Genomic DNA, 19827 nt, shown 5'->3' on the forward strand with positions numbered 1-19827 from the left:
GGTGAGTTGAGGCTGTAGAGGAAGCACACAATGAAAGAAAGAAAGAGCTTAGTGAGAAGTGAAAGAGATGACACAATTAAGAGGGGCAGGTAATAATAGTTGTTAGAAATAATAATAATAATACCGCCTCAAAAAGGAGAGGTTCAGTGGAAAAGGGAAAAACAAATGCAGGAGGCAGCGATGGGCATGACATCGAGGAGGTCATGGCCACCAAAGCAGATAAACGGGGCTAAAGGCGCATCATCTGACGATCGGAGTCCGGGTGGTCCCTTGACTTCTGGACTTGGTTGGTCACCACACCCTAATCATTCCCCATCCGCTTCCCAAGAGAGGAATGGTTTTCATGTCTCTCCTTTGAAACCTTGTTGCTTTAACTCTTCCCACCTTCAACCCCCTCTCCTCCTTTCGTGAACTTCCCTGCCATATAATAGCAGATGATGAAGGGAATGGAGGGGGGGAAAAGACAGCATGACAAACGGTCAGATAAATAAAGAATCCTGGGGGACCCGATCCATGGCACGTGCATTGTCACGATAATGGCGGCCGTGTAACATGCCAATGATGCCATTCATTCCCCACTCTCGCCTAATTATTACTATCCCCAAGCTTAGTACGTAGTCTACTCTGCTGCAGCACCCCGGATGTCCGCCGCTCTTAACGGCTTAACTGCCTGTTCCATTATACCCCTGGGATGCGAGGCATGACCCCTCCATGAGGCATCCTTTCCCACGGCTGAACCCAGTTTAGAAATGAGGCGTGAGCTGGCTTTGACTGCACTACTTTATTTCGACGGGCGCCTGATTACTGCAATTGGTTAGATGTTCTCCGTGTCAAAAGATCAACACGATAGTTAAGGCGACATTGACGGTGTCTGTGTCCCAAGATGGAGCTATAAACGACGTTCTTATCATGACCGCATCGTACGGTAGTAATGGTGCAGCAGACTCGACTCTGCAGAGGGTGGATATATACAGTCCACCTCCACCGATGGTGTCACAGCGTTATATTCATCACTGTCACTCATAAAAGGACTAACATCTTTATCCATGACAGCCCCCGCTCAAAGGGTAGATAATCTGTTTTTGCCGCTTCCCCGCATGATAAAGCAACTTATATGAACTCTACCAGTTACATTATACCTCTCTACTCGGTCGATGCAGGCTACCATGGCTCCACTCCCGTGCATGCATGGCAATGTATACTTTGCCACTCTGCACAGCTACCAAGATCTTGATGCCGTTCTTTAGGCTTCATTATTAGGAGACGGGAGGTGAGTAGCTTCACTGATCATACTTTATCAATAAACTTGCAAGGTTGCCTGGTTCAACAGTACAAACATGATGTATAAAATCTTAAGCTTGTCCCACAAGTCGTGCCATACCCCAACTGCCACCGATCTTTCACCCACCCATCTCCAAGACAAAGATAGCTTCAGTGTCCGGTTGGACAGCGATAATCAATCATCTGCGGAGACTTATATCCAAACCACCAATGAAAGCCTACTCCAGCCCCAAATACAGTTCAATACCCAACGCGTTATGACGTATCCGCCACCATAGACCTTTTCGGATCTACATATACAGCGTACGTGGAATTCCGATAATCAAATCCCGATCGTATGGCAAGGTTACTTGTTGCAACAACTATCATCGACCATTTCTACCAATAACAAGACCACTCACGGAACCATGGCCCTAACCGACATTCCATTACCATATAAACTCTCCTCTCCTCACAGCAGATATCCTGAAACAAGGACTCTTGTCCTGAAACCAAGATAAAGAGCCCATCCATATATATTCCACCCACGGAACCCATGAAACCGCCATGAAACACCCCGCATACAAACAAGGTCGCTCCCACTGTCCCCATCAACTTACTGCCCTCTCTTTCAACAACCTACCTCATCAACAATGGGACTCGACACCATCTGGAAGAATAACCCACCCATATCATCTCCTACCATCTTTCCTAGAATGTAGATTAGCCGTATCCCTCCGCATCCCGTATCCAAATTTCCCCTCACCTAGGAACTCCGTAGCAAAGGACACGCTTTACTAACAGAGTATCCGAGCCTTGCATTTGTGAGTAAGTACTCCGTAGCATTTGGCCATAATGTGTATCATAAGGTAGAAAGATGACTAGTGTTGAGGGATGTGTGATCGAGGGGTGTGAGTCTTCCTGACAGCTCTGTTGTTACAGGTCAGATTTGGTGATGCCGTGGGCCACAGCGGGTGTAGAAGGTGCATTTGGAATGGACAAGACTCTTGACCATTCCATCTTGGATTGCGGCAGTTTATTCTTATTTCAGTAATCCTGCTATTATCTGGGTTAGAAATCAGTATGCTTTTATCTCTCATTTCTTCTTTTTTTTTTCTCTGCCCTCTAGTATTATCCATTATTTTCTATCTAACTTCCCACTCTCCTCATCGCTGTATGCCTCAACACCCTTGCTTTTATCTATATATACAGCCTTTCCTTTCTGATCCTGCGTCTTGATAATCACATCTCATACCTAATCAACTGGATATAATAACAGTGAAGATTAGAATGAAGGCAATTCCAGCTTTAATGTCAGTGAGATATTGTTGATTAATGAGCTTGATAAGAACTTGACCCACGAGCCGGAAGACAGCGACGAGTCTAGTGTTAATAATTAGTAGGTTGAGAAGTCTGTTATTGACGAGGATGAGCTGCCCATAGAGTATCATACCTGCTCAAGCAGAAAGTCTAAATATCTCAGTGGCAGTACACGGGAATTATATAGCGAAAGTTAGATGAGACTAAAATAATTCTTGTGACTAATAAATAATAACTATATTATCTTTACTTTAGACTACTTATCTGTAGAGTGTAGCTGGTATTCTGTGCCTGGTGGATAGCATCAATGTTGGGGTCTGGACCCGAGCTCTCAGTGGCAGTGGCATGGACTTTGAAATGGGTTCTTTTCCTCTACGGGGCTTGGTCTTGTAGCAGTGCAACCCTTACTATACTAAGACAAGTATGAGATACGAAGGTCTATTAAAATCATGTCAGAAGTAGTGTCTTCAGGATTCTCAAGCAATGAAGGACTGCGATGGGAGTAAATTAGGGATCCAGGTGAAGAGAGTACAAGATACTTATATACTATGTATAAAGCTACAGATATCTCCGCTCTGAATTGAGATAGACAACTGATCGCCATACCTTTTGGCTATAGATGCTCGTCATTATAGCCGAGCAGACAAGCTTGGGAAAAAAAAAAAGAAAAAAGAGAAGCTCAGGCGGCCCCCGAAGAATATATACACTGGCTTAGATTCACGTTGATTATGTCCCCAAGGTTAAGATCTCGCCCTCCTAAATGCCATTTTCTAAAATGACAAGTAAGCCTTCTTTGACTTCCTCTCAGACTGTAACGGAAGTTGAAGGGGGGATTCGGGAAGCGCTACGCCTCGTAGGGCGAAGGTAGCCTCTATGTCCCCTTCGTGTTCACTGATGTCTTCTGATAACTATGTGGTAGAGAAGAAATGTCTCTGGGACAATTTTTGCGTGGGGTGTCTTAATATGTTAGTTATTGAAGAGACATCCTGAACTATGGCCAGTCAATATCAAGGGACACATACTACGGAGTAAGGTCATAAGAGACATGCAATGCACAAGAAGTAATACGCTAGTCTAAAGACACACAATCAAATTTGGAATCATGCAACATTCCAAATTCCTGCGGGGGCGACTTATGTGGCACATCTTACATGGTATGCTAGGATGGTCAGATTGAGGTGAGATTAAGTAGAGGAACAATGGTATTTGGACATCCTACTTGATTGTGTGTAACCTCCAAGTTCAGCTTTCATTCACAAGGACACTCAAATCTTTCCTACGTAAAGATAGCTCTTCATTCACCAATGAATATTCTTCGTTGGATGATTTGGGGAGTCCTAATTCGGCGCTATGCATAATAGTTGACACTACTACTGCATAAGATGCATTTGCTAAGGTACTGTTTCTTCCTATGCTGTTACGCGATAAGACATATTGAGGGGTATTTGGCAACCTAGGGTAGGCCATAGTGTATTCAGGCGGCCTCAACCTTCTTCTCAGCCCCGATTTCAAGTGGCCCGTGACAGTACCCACCATTATTATTTAGAAATCACTTAATGACATCCATAAGAACAAATACAACTGCTGAGAGAGTACCTGACGTGAGACCTCAGCTCTATACCGAAATTTTCTACGTGGTCGACATCGTAAGAAAGCTAGCTACGACAGGGTTAGCCTAGACCAATCCTGTCTTGAGCTGTGTGTCAATACTTAAGGCTTAGTGGCTTGGTAATTTGAAATGCATGTCAGGCTGGTTTCAGCATGCAGCAGAAGAAACCATACAGTAGATAATAGGGGAGCGGGTCACGAGAAAGCATTAGGAAGGGTTGTTCACCGGCACGTCGATCCCGGATTTCTGTATATGTTCGAGCCGCAAATAGATACTCCGTACAAAGCGTCTGACCCTACACAATAGTTCTGATTTTGACTATTTAAATACCACAAGGTGCCTGCCTTTGCTGAAAAGATATCAGAGTTCTTCTAGCAATCATCATCTACTCATTAACTCCTCGCTGCTAACTATGAAGCTCCATCTGCTGTTAATCACTCTGGTTGTTGGTGCGATAGCTCAATCCACAATCTCACTGACCCTCAATGGACGATTATATATTTTGTTTAAAAATTGTGACCAGGCCTTATTCGGGGTTCCTCAGAGTGAAGTAGTGGAAGTAAGTTTCCTTGAGCGTACCCTTCTATTCAACACTCTTAACAGCCTACTTAGTTGATCGACAGCTGTTCGAAAAAAATAGTGACCGCCGTGGATGAAGCCGCGAAGGAGGCGAAGAATGTCGGAAGTCCTGATTTTGATGATGATGCAGGGCGAATTCTACTAAGCTGGGATCGCGTAAGAATGCCCCTTCTTAACTAGGAATAGAATATGCTAACGATAGGAGGCCATTGCTGAGATCTCAAGATTTCTGGCCAGGGTTACCACAGAGAAGTGGTATGTCAACGCAGTTGGGAAAAGATCCTTGGTGCTATCTGACCTGCAGAAAATGAACCAATCATTAATCGTGAGTTCCGCTATGTGAACTTCTATTTACATTACATGCGCGTACTAAGATAGGTGGATTATCGCAGGCATATGCGAATGTTCTTGTTGATGATGCTTCAGGTTCTGACAAATACCAATTTGAATCACACAGAGATTATTACCTTGTGTTTGCGCTTGACAGAACAATAGCTGCTTATGAGAGCTGATGTCCGCTATGTTCGGATAATAAGGGAAACTCGTCGACCTCTCTTTTGATAGTTGATGTGGTTTGTTTTTTTTTTTTTTTTTTTTTATGAAGTGCTAGGTAACTAGAAGGAGGAGGGGGAATAATTAGCATGTCAGGCGAGCCCCTACTCTTGGGGTTCAACGAATTTGGATGATTTGAGTAGTACTGCTCCGCTCCTGTGATTATTGTCTACATGGAACTTCGCTGTATTACCCGCCGGCCTTTTGTGATCTGCAGTTTTTGTTGAGGGTTTATGCCGAGATTGCAGTATAGGCTCTTTGCATGCATCAGATGATCGAGGCCAAGAAATCGAGCCTGCGATGGACTCTCGGAAGACGTCCCCGCATATCCGTTTTTCCCTGATCCCTGCAGCAGACATGTATCTGCACCATGAAGTGACATTAAAGTTTATGCATTGCCCTGCTTCAATACTTTCTTCATCGAAGTGGACCTAGTGGCTGTTAGTCTGAAGATTGAGCAGTCTATCTGCGTCTTAACGATTGTTGCTAGTCCTGCGTACAATGTGTAGGCAGCCAGCATGATATCTTGAGGGTTCACTTGGTCCAATTCGGGGCCTGTTATTATCGTATATGCGAACACACTCTCTGAACATGGGTGCTTTCCTATCTGGAAGCGGACACGGCAGATTCTCAACCTCCGCCGATGCATCTTGGCAAAGATTTCCGTGGAAGAATCGGTATAGATCTGCAGAAGATGCCTGGTTTAAGTCACAAATTTCTGGGCATGATATGACTTCCGCGATACCATTGAACGGTGCGTCTGCAGCCAACTGAGCAGCTGCTGGTGTGTATACCTCATGCCCCAGTTTTGTCAATCCGTGGTCGGCATCCCACCATAACATGTCTAGCGTGACCAGAAGTTATATGATCTCGTCTTGGCCTTCATTGTGCGCATAGGATTGTGAATCTGATTTGTTGAGTTCTTTCTTGGGAACGGCAATTGAGCCGGAGAACGTGGGGAAGGATGTTTGGAGAAACGGATGTCATGCCTTCTTCACGGGTAAAATCTCATTGTGGCATCGAGTCAGACGCAGTAATGAAAAGAATAAGGCAATTCATGAGCTGTGTGGGGACGACTATTCATAACCCTAGGGATGAAGAAAGACATAAAGTCAGCCTTGATCCTGTCGACGTCGACGAAAGAACAGTTCAAACCAGAGCAGCGCCTCAAACACCAAAACTGGAAATTTCTCATTATTCTTTGGTTGCATCGAGATGAAGGAAGCAAATACCGTCAGCTGTCTGGCAACCCTCCTCTCCCTTACTGCTGAAATAGCTGCTCACGGCCATGTGAGCAATATTGTCATCAATGGTGTCTCCTACCGTGGCTGGGACATCAACTCGGATCCCTACAATTCAGATCCTCCGGTGGTAGTCGCATGGCAGACACCGAACACTGCGAACGGATTCATTACGCCGGACGAATATGGCACGGATGATATCATCTGCCACCTGGATGCCACTAATGCCGAGGGGCATGCAGTTATTGCCGCAGGGGACAAGATCAGTCTTCAATGGACCACCTGGCCTGACAGCCACCACGGACCAGTCATCAGCTATCTTGCCAACTGCGGTTCGAGCTGCGAGACGGTAGACAAGACAACGCTCGAATTCTTCAAGATTGACGGCGTTGGCCTTGTTGATGACTCGAGTGTGCCTGGCACTTGGGGAGATGATCAATTGATCGCAGACAACAATACATGGCTGGTCGAGATTCCTCCTGATATTGCACCCGGTTATTATGTTCTTCGCCACGAACTGATTGCCTTGCATGGGGCCAGCAGCGAGAATGGAGCACAGAACTATCCTCAGTGTTTCAACCTCCAGGTCACCGGGTCAGGTACTGCCGAGCCTTCCGGCGTACTCGGTACGGAGTTGTATAGTCCGACAGACCCCGGAATCCTCATCGATATTTACCAGTCACTGTCCACTTACGAGGTACCTGGACCGACATTGATTCCGGAGGCAGTGTCAGTTGTGCAATCGAGCTCGACCATCACAGCATCCGGGACACCCGTGACGGGGACCGCTGCGTCCGCTACATCGTGAACCGGCTTGATTGAGCAACTGTGGCTGCGGTCGGCATGATATGGACTCACCCTCCGATTGGTCTGTAGCAATGTAGGGGGGGGAAATGGATTATTGAGACGGTCAGTTTGAAATCTGCTCGTTTTAGCGGCGTAATTGCTGCTTACACCTTCGCTTCTTGCTTTTCTGGAAGTTTCCTGCCTGTTGCATCCACTTCTTCGTGTGGATTAGTCGAATATTAAATTATAACAATCGCTTCGGTTCGTAACAAGAGTATTATTTTCATCTCCATCTACATCATCTAGTAGAAGGAGAAGAATATGGGCATCGACACTAATTCGATGCAGGCCCTGATAGCTCAAGAATGTGGCGTACAACCCACATGTTTGGTCCAACCGCAAGGGGCGGTAGAGAGGAAGGATCCCTCAGCAGTGCGTAAGCAAGGTGCGATGTCAGGCTCCGCACTCCTCAGACACACCAGTTGGAGCTATTCATCAGCATCCATCATGGGAAGCACTAATCAAAAGGCGGTCTAATCGCCGCCACGGGGGGGGGTGTGTCTCCGCTGTGTTTGAGGTCACCTGGCTGACCGGACGGCTCGAAAAGGGAAAGCCAGTTGGTGTTCAGGTATCCGCGGCCTTCCACGTTTCCCACGGGGGGAATTTTCTCACCAGACGGCGAATTTCCGCATTCTTGTTTCTGAGTCATTCCGACAACAAGCTTTGTGGGGATCGGAGATACGAGAGCTGTGCTACTGGAAATGTAATGTATCTAAGAAAGATGCATACTTACACCAACTTCGATGTACCTAATCACCTCCTGCTGTGTTATAACCTACCCCCCGGAGTAACCCGTGGACCGACAGGGAAAAGACTGGGGTTGACGCCATCTCCACGGATGCGGGCGAGTTGACCCTGGATTACCCCGGAACACCTCCGCTTAATTAGAACTAATCCTAGTCGAATCGTAAAAGCCGAGTGTCCGGGGGAAGCTAACCCCATGCATTCAAAGCCCCATCCCCACCCCCAGTTACATCCGAGCTGATGGCTTAAGCGAGCGCCCGTAGCCTTTCTTTGCCACCCAACGGTTCTGACAGGAGCACAGGAGGCAACTCATTATTATTTGCTGGTGATTATGCTCTTATTCCTGCGCGTGGCGTTTTTTGTTTGTGGGGAGCATCAGATCCCCACGTTTCTCTCCACAGCAGCCTCCTCCTCCTATCTTCCCCCAATCGTGTCTACCCCAGAGATGATACGTACATCCCTCCACTCTTCCGTCATGGATCAGCCTAGACTCACCCTTGGTAGTTGATTAGCGCTGTGCTTCGATGTGGTCCTAGCTCTGGGAATTGCGAGGGAGGCTAGACGAGCAATGCCTGACCCATATAAACCTTTGCCTCTCTTATCTGGGTTTCTCTTTTTTTTTCTTGTCAGGTCGCTAGGTCACTTCGTCTTCCTCACTTCACCCCTTTTTGGCCCCCAGACGCCAGAAAAACTTCCTCTTTGACTGGCCGTCTTGCCTCACTCTCCGTTCACCAACTCATTCTATCAGACATATATCTGTTGTGTGGTTTGCTGGCAGCCATCATGTCTCATATCGAAACGACCGAGGACGTTCGGTCTACTCCCTCGCCCAAGACCCATGAGGAGACCCACATCGAGAAGAACAGCAGCGAATACTTTGAAAAGATAGAAGAAGGACCTTCTTCATATGCTGAGATTGCTGCGGCATCTCTTTCGCCCTCTCATCGCGAATACCTCCTGCAGCGTCATGGAACCCTGGACCTCGATCCTATCCCGAGTCCGTCGGGCGCAGACCCGTACAACTGGCCTACCTGGAAGGTATGAGCACGGTTTCCACAACTGCATTTTTAATTACTGACTGAATGTCCTTAATCGTAGAAATTGATTAACCTCATCCTCGTCGCCTTCCATGCCTGCATGGCAACATTCACTGCCTCCATCATCCCCGCCTATGAAAGTATCGCGGAAGATCTTGGGGTTTCTATGCAAAGAGCAAGCTACCTTACATCACTTCAGATTGCAATTCTAGGAGGAGCACCTCTGTTCTGGAAGCCCTTGGCGAATCGCTTTGGGCGCCGCCCTATCTTCCTTCTGTCTACCATCTGCAGCTTGGTATGCAACATTGGTTGTGCGAAGAGTCCAACCTACGCTTCTATGGCCGCCTGTCGAGCCTTGACGGCCTTCTTCATCTCCCCGGCAGCGGCCATTGGAAGTGCCGTTGTTACCGAAACCTTCTTTAAGAAAGACAGAGGCCGTTACCTGGGTGTCTGGACATTGATGGTTACCTTGGGTGTTCCAGTTGGTCAGTTTGCCCTACATTATTAACGTTGCGTCCCACTGACTGTATTTTAGGTCCCTTGATCTACGGTTTCATCACATACCGCGTAGGATACCGTTGGATTTTCTGGGTACTGGCCATCACCAACGGTGTTCAGTTCATCTTGTATATATTCTTTGGTCCCGAGACCCGCTACATTGGCGGTAGTACCGAGGGCATGTCCGACTTCAAGGCTCAATATCTATCCTTCCGCCGCATTGACCCAACACCACTCACACTCCGCGAATTCTTCCACCCATTGACGATGGCCGCACGTCCTAGCGTAATGATTCCTGCCTGTGCCTATGCCATGGTGTTCTTGTTCGGCAGTGTCATGATCACAGTCGAGGTGCCCCAACTGCTACAAACCAAGTTCGGTCTCAATGCAGAGCAGCTGGGTCTTCAGTTTATTGGAGTTATTATCGGTACTGTCCTAGGCGAGCAAATTGGAGGTTCCATGTCCGACTTCTGGATGCGCCGACGTGAACGCAAATTACAGCACAAGCCGGATCCCGAGTACCGCCTGTGGCTCAGCTATCCAGGAGTGATCCTGACTATTGTCGGTGCCATTGTATTCCTGGTCTGCACTGAACAGGCTGCTCCGGACCACTGGGTCGTGTCGCCAATTATCGGCACAGCCATTGCTGCCTTTGGCAACCAGCTTGTGACGACCGTTCTGGTCACTTATGCGGTGGACTGCTATCCGGAAGATTCGGGCAGTGTTGGTGTTTTCATCACGTTTGTTCGCCAGGTATGGGGGTTCATTGGTCCGTTTTGGTAGGTCACCCATCGTCTCAACTAAACGTGAGAGCATAGACTAATATGGCATATAGGTTCCCCGACATGTTCGACAACGTTGGTGTTGCGGCCAGCTCGGGTGTTTCAAGTGCGTTGATGTTTGCTGTCAGCTTCTTGCCAGTCATTGCTGTTCATATGCTTGGAAGGAAGTGGCACAAACATAATTAGCTAGATGTATTTTACGACGGATGTATTTCTTATGACTTGACTTGAATTCATTTTATCACCATTCATATCACTCAGAAGTATGTTAGTAGTAGTCTGTGGTTCTGTAAAGCTTCAGTTTAGATAGAATACATCGACACGTTAGAAGTATACAAAGAATCCTATTCATATCGACTTATCACTATACTATGTATAATCCTAAACACACTCTCTGTCTTCTGTATATTATTCAGATATCAAATCCCTTCAGACTCAACCAATAGATCAAAATGAGATACCCTCGTCCAGAACCTATACACACACACACCTAGCCTTTATCACGACCTTCGAAACAGATACTACCATATACGCAAATATGAACAACTACCACGTACCCTAACCTATCCATACACCCTCTCCTTCCAGACTACACACTGCATACACCATATACACAACCCAAATCAATATATTAAGCCAAGGTACTAAAGCAGAAAACCTAAGTATGACCACTACCCAACCAACGCCACAACCAAAACAGTGAACACCATCAACCAATAATCACCAACACCAAACACCTACCAGCATCTCAAATGAGCCTAGAATCTCCACACATCCGAATATTATTATGTAGGTAATAAGAAAAACTCCACTCAGCTCCCACCCACAAAACCCACATCACCGTGGCGTAGCCCTCACAGCTTAACGCCAGAGAGTCAATAGTTGACGCCACGAGAGGGAACGTGGCACTGTGGGGAGGCCAGTTGGGTAATCCTTCGTTTCCCACAGGAGGGGCGTGTTAATATCTCGTTCTTGCTGATGGGGACTTGTGTGGGGGGAGTGAGGGACAGAGGGTCTTTGTGCTTGTTGAGCGGTGGGATTGGTGTATTGTGTGTCTTGGTCGTGTCTCCACTGGGTGTCGGTGTCGGTGTGGTGGTTTTTGGGGATTACTGTGGGTTGCTGTGGATGTTGGGGTCTGTTAGGTAGGTGAGATGTTTTGTAGATTTGTGGAGGATGTGTTGTGGATGTGCTGTGGAACTATACATGCTTTGGGATGAGCTGCTTGTCTGGGGATGAGGTGTGGGTTCACTGGGCTGGTTACTGAGTAGAAGATAACTAGGGTACGTTATCGCTATAGATTACTAACTACATTATCAAAAGTGTACGGATGTATTTGTGATAGTACTCAAAGTGATGATGTATGTTGCATCACCACCTAGGGCCATCTACCATAACAAAGAATGAGGGTATCATTGACGACGATATCCCATTCCACACCTCATATCCCACACCCCGTGGACACCCTAAGAAGGCCAAGGACATCCAACAGCACTGATTTGTAAGGCTGAATGCCAACAGTTCTAGCTGCGTCGACTCCACGCATCTGCCAGCCCAACAGCGTAACAGAACCGAGGATCATCCCCCAGACCACATCAGCAATGATCATCCTCCGCACTCTCCACACCCCACGAATCTCTCCACACACTCGTATCTAGGAGTCACCGAGGTCATATTTTCAATCCCCGTGAGTTTTGAAATCAGGCCAAGAAGTCACCGTGAAACTCAACAATGAATTACCTCAAATCTCGCACAGGGACTGTTGTAAATCCCTGAAACAAACTCCCCCGCATTTCTTCCCCATGTTGATCCTCCGGTTCACAAAAGCATATTGTTAAATGTTACTCCGGCCCAGGGTTCCCCGTCTTGGTTCCTATAAATAATACGAGCAGGGATAAATTATCTCAAACTTACATTCGTCCATCATAGCTACCAAGTTGAAACTCAGTATGATGTCGATATTGCATGTACAATGATCCTTATCTCCGAGAGTGGAGTCGGGGATAACATGGACGAACCTGACCAAAACGGTTAAGCGCGAAAAGCTACTCCCCCAGCACTCAGCAGGCAGCAGAGATGCAACCCACGCGAGAGCTATGACGATCATGGTGTAATAGGAGAGCAGAGCTTAAGCTTATAGAACAGCTGGAACATGTTTCTCCTTGATCTTCTCCAGACGATACTCCTCTTCAAGGTTCCATTGCTGAGCCAATTTGCGCCACCCACTCGGGCCCCCACCTCTGGCGGCGCATTCGATTGCTCGGCCGACGCTATCAAGTCATTGCTGCCGGAGGGGTCGAAGGTCCTTTATGCTTCCCATTATGATGCTGATGATAGCTTCATCCCTCCGCTTGAGCACAATTCTGGCGCCTTTAGGATCTCGTCGTATGTGCTGCCCAGGAGCGCTTGTGTCTTTCAGGCGAATTTGACCCTGCCTGGGGAGACGGAACATAGTGTGGGGGTGGTGTTGCCGGATGATTGGAATGGGAGGTTCTTGTAAGTATTTGTTGGATTGTCTGGTGGGTGCATTGTGTGCTAAGGTGTGTACAGGACGGCGGGAAATGGGGGTTTCTCGGGAAGTGTTAGTTGGGGATCTATTGTATGTTCAATCCTCTCCCCTCACTGAGTCTATGAAGAGTCGCTTATACACTGATTACTTGGATAGATCGATGCCTCTTGGTATGGATTCGCTGCTGTATCTACAAATACAGGCCATGAGAGCTCCGGTGCCGAGTGGGCGTACCATAACCAAGAAGCTCTCGCCAACTGGGGCTACAGGGCCATGCACGATGCAGTTGTCAATGGCAAGTCTGTGACGGAGCAGTACTATGGAAAGAAGATTGCCTACAGCTATTATCGCGGCTGCTCTGCCGGTGGAAAGCAGGGTCTCAAGGAAGTGGAGATGTTCCCTGATGATTTCGACGGAGTGATTGCTGGAGCTCCCGCTTGGTGGACGACTCATCTGCAACTATGGAACATGATTGTTGGTATTTGGAACTCACCAGCAGAGTCGCTACATCATCTGTCGAACGAACATATTGATCTTTTGGCCCACGAGGTTATTCACCAATGTGATCCCCAAGACGGGGTGGAGGACAATATCGTCATGAATCCGGATGCGTGTATCTTCCATCCAGAAGCTCTTCTGTGTGCGGATGACGCCAAAGATCCCTCCGCTTGCCTGAACACAGAGCAGATCAAGACGGTCTACAAGCTCCACAGCGACTGGGTGGAAGCAAATCACACATTCGTTTTCCCACATCTTACTCTGAGCAGCGAGTGGAAGTGGAGCGGCTTGGTCTCTTCTCCCTCGAGACTGGGTACTGACTACGTCAAATGGATGCTCCAGCTGGGCGATGACTGGAGATGGGAGGATTGGAACCCCGAACTGATCAAGTTATCGGATGAGCTGAACCCTGGAAATGCCACAACAGATGACTACGACCTCTCCCCTTTCTATAACAAAGGGGGCAAACTTCTCCACTATCATGGCTGGTCAGACTGGTCTATCGCTGCAGGCTCGAGCATCTATTTCTATGACCAGGTCGTCAATGCTTTACGGCCGAAGGAAATAAACCTGGATGATTTCTATCGCTTCTATCTGATTCCCGGAATGGGGTGAGTCTATCGTCGTACTTCGAGTCATATTGCCAGTTACTGACGTTCCCAGTCACTGTGGAGGCACATCTGATTTGATGAACGCTCCTTGGGTTATTGCAGGAGACGGCCAGTCTTCAAGCCTTGGGAGAGACGGAAACATCCACAGCGTACCTGGGCACGAGGATGCAAAACACGATGTAGTCCTTGCCATGATGGACTGGGTGGAAAATGGAACTAGTCCAAATGAGTTGATTGCGACAAAGTTCGTGAATGACGAGAATCCGGAAGAGGGTGTATATCGTCAGCGTCCATTGTGTGTGTATCCTGCAGAGGCTCAATACAAAGGCTTGGGGGATATTAACGCTGCGGAAAATTGGGAGTGCAGAGAGCTGTAATGGCACTGACACTGGGGACAACTTTGTGTAGATGATGCTTTCGCTCAACGGAGAACATTTGTGTATATAAGCGCCAAATGAATTGTTGAAATGATCCGACCTTAAATTTGAGAAGCTTTTTAGAAAATGGGCCAGCTCGTTGGTGGAGAAACTGATCAACAGCGGCCCCTCCGTTTATCGGTTATCGGACTTTCTGTTATACTGCGAGCCCCTCCGCCCGCCAGAGTCTCCGCACTCACCAATTCACTTTCTTCATCTTTCTTTCACCTTCCCATAGACAACTTCTTTTTTTGCTAGACAAGCGCACCATCAGTATACACCACAATGTCCAACACCGTTGCAGCTGCCGAGGAAGAAGGCGTTTACACGCCTTATGACCAATTCTTCCTCTTCGGCGACTCCATTACCGAGTATTCCAATGCCCAGGACATGGGATTCGGGTTTTCCCCAGCGTTGCAGAATGGTAGGCAATAAATGCCCAATGCTCTCTTTAAGCAGACATATACTGATACCTTGTAGCCTACGCGCGCCGTCTGGACGTGGTGAACCGTGGATTAGCGTGCGTTCCTCAACAATAGGATTGAAGCAACAAATAGAAACAACAACAGCCACTGACTCGTCCACAGCGGATACAACACCCTCCATGCCCTCAAAGCCTTCCCCAAGTGCTTTCCTTCACCAGAGCGCGCCAACGTTCGACTCATGGTACTAATTCCCTAGCATACGCCCTCCCCATAACCCTCATAACTAACTAACAAATCCAGACCATCTGGCTCGGCGCCAACGACGCCAGTCTCCCCGGCTTCGAGCAGCACGTCCCCATTGAGACCTACAAGCAGAACCTCAGAAACATCATCCAGCACCCCCTCACAAAGGCCCAGAACCCTCGCATCATGATCATCACTCCTCCCCCCATCAACGAGTACCAATTGGCCGGGTTCGACGCTATGAAGGGGAACCCCCATCCGACTCGGACCAACGCGCATACCAGGACGTACGGTCAGGCTGCGCGCGAAGTTGCTGCAGAGTTTGGTCTGCCTGTTGCGGATGTCTGGAGCGCGTTCATGTCGTCTGTTGGTTGGAAGGAGGGTCAGCCGCTGGTAGGGTCGAGGGATTTGCCTGAAAATGCCAAGTTTGCTAGTCTGTTTACAGATGGCTTGCATTTGGCTGCGAATGGGTATCGCATTGTGTTTGAGGAGGTTATGAAAACTATACAGGAGAGCTGGCCCGATCAGGTGCCGGAGAACCTTCCTTATGTGTTCCCTCCTTGGGCGTTGGCGCCGAAATAGGGGCTCGGCTTGCATCATTGGAGATGCTCGTGCTAGTGCTACTAGTAGGAGTATCGTCTCATCTGCTGTGTGGTATACGGCTTCGAATGATGGATAATTAATAGAGAACTGATCATCTAGATTAAATACTAAGAGAACCGATGCACAAGCCGTGGAATATGATAGAACACAGTACTGTTGCAGTCAGCTGAGAACATCGTGAATGTGGATTTTCAGATCAGAAGCAAAGGACCGGTCGAGTCCACTGTCTTTGGCTCCTTTGACAAAGAATGAATAGTAGCAAAATAAGGCTTTGGATGAAAGCGGTCTAGATCCAGTGCATGGCGGCCGCTGGTTGGCTGGCGGGCGTTGGATTGCGATCCCCTCATGAAATCCGGTCCGACGGCAACTTCCTGCCTTGCAACTTCTCTTCCCCCCATTCTGTCTTCTTCCTCTCCACTGTGCCTCTCTGCTATCTACTCGACCATTTCTCCGCTCCACCCTCCTCACGACCAAGAAAAGTGTTTCTGCCTCTGCCTTTGCCTCTCTTTTAGCGACATCCTTTTCCTTCGACTCCTTCCTTTGCAAAGAACATCCCCAGAAACCCTCCGCCCATTCCTCGCCTCCCTCGATCCCCTTCACGAAAGCCGACCATCGCACGAACTCCGTTATATTGTCTCTAATACAGCTCTACCACGAAACATCTTCATCTACGGCTCTTTATAATCAACCCTCTGAACTTTGGAACAACTCCGCTGTCGCCTGGCTCTATCCCGCATTCCCACCATCTTGGGCCAACCTCCGTCCCATATACCATAAGCGCTTCCCGCTTCCTTCCCGCCGCCGTCGTTTGTGTGGCACGATCGTTCGAGTCTTCTTACCACAGTACTTCCGCCATTAGATTTTTTATATGTCTTTGATCGGATTCGCGGATACTCGTTCTTAGCAAACCGGGTGGACGGCCGTTTGGCCGTCACACAGCACGAGGGAGGAGGATTTGAGGACAAAGCGGGCTATTAGAAGCAGCTGGACTAGGATAGCAGTTATTGCGGAGAAGTGAATAAACTCGATTGGTCAACGGATCTGGTCGGTCTGGTCTGGTAGACACCTTTCAGCCTTCTCTTTTCGATTGACGTTCTTGTGTGTCGCCACCATCCAGCGTCTCGTGTTACTTTCGTCTGGATATGGATGCCCAGTATCCCTTTGCCTCCCGCGACGATATCTGGCGCGTTTTCGAAGAGCTGAAGGAGCTCCACGCCACACAGTTTGAACAGGCGGAGCGTATCGCGAGACTGGAACGACGGAGGGACGAGGATGCAAAGCTGAGGAGTGTTTGGGGTCCTTTGTCGCCGTTTCCTAGCTCCGTTGGGGGCACAATCCCCACAGGTGTGTGATAGTTTCTTCTTCTGGATCTTCGCAAGCATGTGGTTCGAGCATGGCTGATGCGCTGTCTTCTGTAGAGCCGGTCTTCCATACCCCCGCGGACGCTTTCAAGGGCTTCGATCAGGGACACCATCACGGGGCCGTCTCTACAATGGGTCTCGACAATGAGGAGGAGCCGCGACGAGGCACTTCCAGGGCGAACAGTGTGAGGTTCGATGAAAGTGCCATCCATGGGTACTACGGGCAGGCCAATCGATCTAGCAGTGAGCTGCCACTCCGCACCGGCAGCGGTCTCGGGAGCCATCCCCTGACGGAGCGGTCCTTGTCTCATCGATCAGATGGAAGGCAAAGCTCTTCCGGACACTCCCACCACTCTGCTCGTACCAGCAGTCTGGGCCTTGAAACGACTAGTAGGATGATGAGCTCTGTCGGTGGTTCGCCGCTCATTCCTCCGCCTGGACTGTTCCTCCTGGGCCCTGTGCCATGCATCATTCGGTGCTGGCTGACTACAACCTTCTCCAATGACTCTCTCTTGTATGCTGCTGTCTGCTCGGGCTCGTATACTTCGTCACTAGGATACCCGATGGTTCAGACGCTTGGGTTGGCAGATCAAGTTGTGTACGAGGGGGATGTGCAGTATATCAAGCTCCCAATCTACCTTCCCGAAGCTAGTGTGCACCAAGCGTCTTCGCGGTCCAGCAGCCCCGAACCTCAAGTGCCTACTTTGACCGTTCGGTTTCTAATTCGCGAGGTTGAGCCCGGTGACACTGCGATCCAGATTGTCCTGGGAAGCGACGTCCTCCGGTCCCACAACGCTGATGTGCTGTTTTCACAAGACAAGATCATCATGGTCGATGATGAGAGGAACAAGGTATCCATTCCCTTGGTGCGCCCCGAGGATGATGCGGTCTTCAAGTCGTTGTCCACGATTTCCGAGGCCACCCGCGTCGGGCGGAAGGTTCGTTCTGTCCACGAGGACATCCAAGCGGATACAAATGGCCATGCAACGTTTGGCGTGATTGGACGTCCTCCCAGCCTCTCTCGCCGGGCTACCTCCACCTCTGCCTCCGCAAGAGAGTCTCTTGAGGGCTCCGAGGAGAGTCGAAAGGCTCATCCGGAGACCCAAGAGGTGTCAACAGACACTGATACGCAGAAGGAACCAAAGTCCGCCGCAGAAGTCGACACTCAGGCGAGTGGCCTAGCACGGGTGGAGGCAGCCGGAGTCTGGGGCTCGTGGAAACGCGATTCCAAGCCAGACCCGAACGCTTCTGCTACGGGCAAGGCCACCCGTGGCCGTACGATGAAAGTACTGCGGCCCACGAAATCATCCACACGGGTGCCTACAGCCACAACCGTTCCCAGTAGTTCTGGTACCGACTATGCGCCGACCTCAGGGCCATCCCAGCCCGTGTCGACCCGAGCGTCGCCGGACGGGACACGCACGAGCAAGCAGTGGCCCAGCAATCCAGTTGGCGGGGCGTCTGCATTTGGCTGGCTCAACACCACGCAGCCACCGGGTCGGACAGCAATGACCCCTAAATGAAACAAATTAGGGAGTTACTTGTATATCTCTTCCATGACTTGAGACAGTCAGTCTAATTGACGTACCGCATACTGCATACCTCCCTCGTAGCATACACACACTATATAATAAAACCCACTACTTAAATCTTAGCCAACCCCTCCACCGCCCCCCTCGTCTCCTCCTTCATCTCCCTAACCAACCCACTCACCCCCTAAACCCCTCATGTCCAGCATCCCCCAACATCTCAAACAACAAACTCTCACTCGTCGTCACTATGGCCCCCGCATCCCTCATCCTCGCCACCGCAACCCCCCTCTCCTCCTTATTCACACTACTCACCCCATCCAAGCACACATACACCCTGTGTCCTCTCCGAAGCAGATCCATCGTCGTCTGCAACACACAGATATGCGTCTCAATCCCCACGATGATCACATCCAAGCTCTTTTCCCCTTTCTCGGGGGAGGGGAGAAGGGATTCCATCTCGGGGTTATCATTGAGAAGAGCGTCTTGTCCAGGTCGGCGCGCACGAGTGGGTTGGAGGTTAGGTGGGTGGTGAGTTCGGGCACTGTAGGCCCGAGTTTGCTCCGCGATTGGGTGGTGATGTAGATGGGAATGTTGAGGGGTGTGCTGGCGCGGAGGAGTTTGGTTGTTGTGCTTATACTATGATGTAGGTTTTGGTTGGTTAGGTGGTGGTGGTGGTGGTTAGGGAGGGGGGGAAGGGGGTAGGCGTACACTTTGGGGAATTCGTAGATCGCGTGCCGGAATTTCTCTTGGAGGTCGCAGATACTGTGTTTGGTGGTGGTGTTAGAGGGGGCGGTGTTTGGGGGAGTAGAAGGGGATTGGAATGGGGATTGGGGAAGATGGGGCGTACAAGAGGGCTGGGTTATCTGTGGTGGGTGGGCGGGTGGTTAGTTGGAAGGTTTGTTTGTGGTAAGTGTAGAGGAGGTAGGGTTGGTGGGGACGTACTGATGCGGGTTACGCGGGATAGGGAGGCCATTTTGATTTGCTTTGTTTGGGGTGCGTTCAATGGGTTTTGGGATTGTTGGTTGAGGGAGAGTATGTAGTTGTGAGATGAGATGAGAATGATAGGAGAAGCGGGGAAAGACAACGAGAATTGGAGGTCAGGTGCGGGGAAATTGGTGCCTGGGTTATCAGGCAGGATTACATTGATATCTGAGTTAAGAAGTT

At 49.2% G+C, this 19827-nt stretch overlaps 6 protein-coding genes across 6 annotated transcripts; 5 read left to right on the plus strand and 1 right to left on the minus strand.

Moving 5' to 3' along the window:
• Nucleotides 1-6535: 6535 nt before the first annotated feature.
• On the plus strand, nt 6536-7369 carry BO83DRAFT_407334 (putative endo-1,4-beta-glucanase; the record flags this gene model as incomplete). The annotated part of the gene is made up of 1 exon (XM_025533949.1): nt 6536-7369. One exon carries the CDS (start codon nt 6536-6538, stop codon nt 7367-7369), a length of 834 nt encoding a protein of 277 aa, XP_025389101.1.
• Nucleotides 7370-8680: 1311 nt separating this feature from the next.
• On the plus strand, nt 8681-10693 carry BO83DRAFT_335506 (putative MFS transporter). The gene is made up of 4 exons (XM_025528413.1): nt 8681-9189; nt 9250-9673; nt 9724-10465; nt 10522-10693. Exons 1-4 carry the CDS (start codon nt 8935-8937, stop codon nt 10652-10654), a joined length of 1554 nt encoding a protein of 517 aa, XP_025389102.1. The 5' UTR covers nt 8681-8934; the 3' UTR covers nt 10655-10693.
• A 1852-nt stretch (nt 10694-12545) lies between these two features.
• Nucleotides 12546-14560, plus strand: BO83DRAFT_377420 (feruloyl esterase B precursor). The gene is made up of 4 exons (XM_025530987.1): nt 12546-12961; nt 13016-13064; nt 13131-14083; nt 14136-14560. The coding sequence occupies exons 1-4, from the start codon at nt 12618-12620 to the stop codon at nt 14458-14460; spliced, it is 1671 nt and encodes a 556-aa protein (XP_025389103.1). The 5' UTR covers nt 12546-12617; the 3' UTR covers nt 14461-14560.
• Nucleotides 14561-14706: 146 nt separating this feature from the next.
• Nucleotides 14707-15930, plus strand: BO83DRAFT_335511 (SGNH/GDSL hydrolase family protein). The gene is made up of 4 exons (XM_025528414.1): nt 14707-14923; nt 14980-15019; nt 15087-15165; nt 15225-15930. The coding sequence occupies exons 1-4, from the start codon at nt 14785-14787 to the stop codon at nt 15747-15749; spliced, it is 783 nt and encodes a 260-aa protein (XP_025389104.1). The 5' UTR covers nt 14707-14784; the 3' UTR covers nt 15750-15930.
• A 982-nt stretch (nt 15931-16912) lies between these two features.
• On the plus strand, nt 16913-18654 carry BO83DRAFT_425869 (uncharacterized protein; the record flags this gene model as incomplete). Its single annotated transcript, XM_025535234.1, has 2 exons — nt 16913-17114; nt 17189-18654. The coding sequence occupies 2 exons, from the start codon at nt 16913-16915 to the stop codon at nt 18652-18654; spliced, it is 1668 nt and encodes a 555-aa protein (XP_025389105.1).
• Nucleotides 18655-18744: 90 nt separating this feature from the next.
• Nucleotides 18745-19706, minus strand: BO83DRAFT_243460 (putative isochorismatase family hydrolase). Its single transcript, XM_025526986.1, has 4 exons — nt 19606-19706; nt 19511-19526; nt 19372-19425; nt 18745-19299 (listed from the first exon to the last, which is right to left on the minus strand). The coding sequence occupies exons 1-4, from the start codon at nt 19634-19636 to the stop codon at nt 19068-19070; spliced, it is 333 nt and encodes a 110-aa protein (XP_025389106.1). The 5' UTR covers nt 19637-19706; the 3' UTR covers nt 18745-19067.
• Between the last annotated feature and the right edge of the window lie 121 nt (nt 19707-19827).

The sequence above is a fragment of the Aspergillus eucalypticola genome (genome assembly GCF_003184535.1).
Source record: "Aspergillus eucalypticola CBS 122712 chromosome Unknown BO83scaffold_9, whole genome shotgun sequence".
Classification (NCBI taxonomy): domain Eukaryota; kingdom Fungi; phylum Ascomycota; class Eurotiomycetes; order Eurotiales; family Aspergillaceae; genus Aspergillus; species Aspergillus eucalypticola.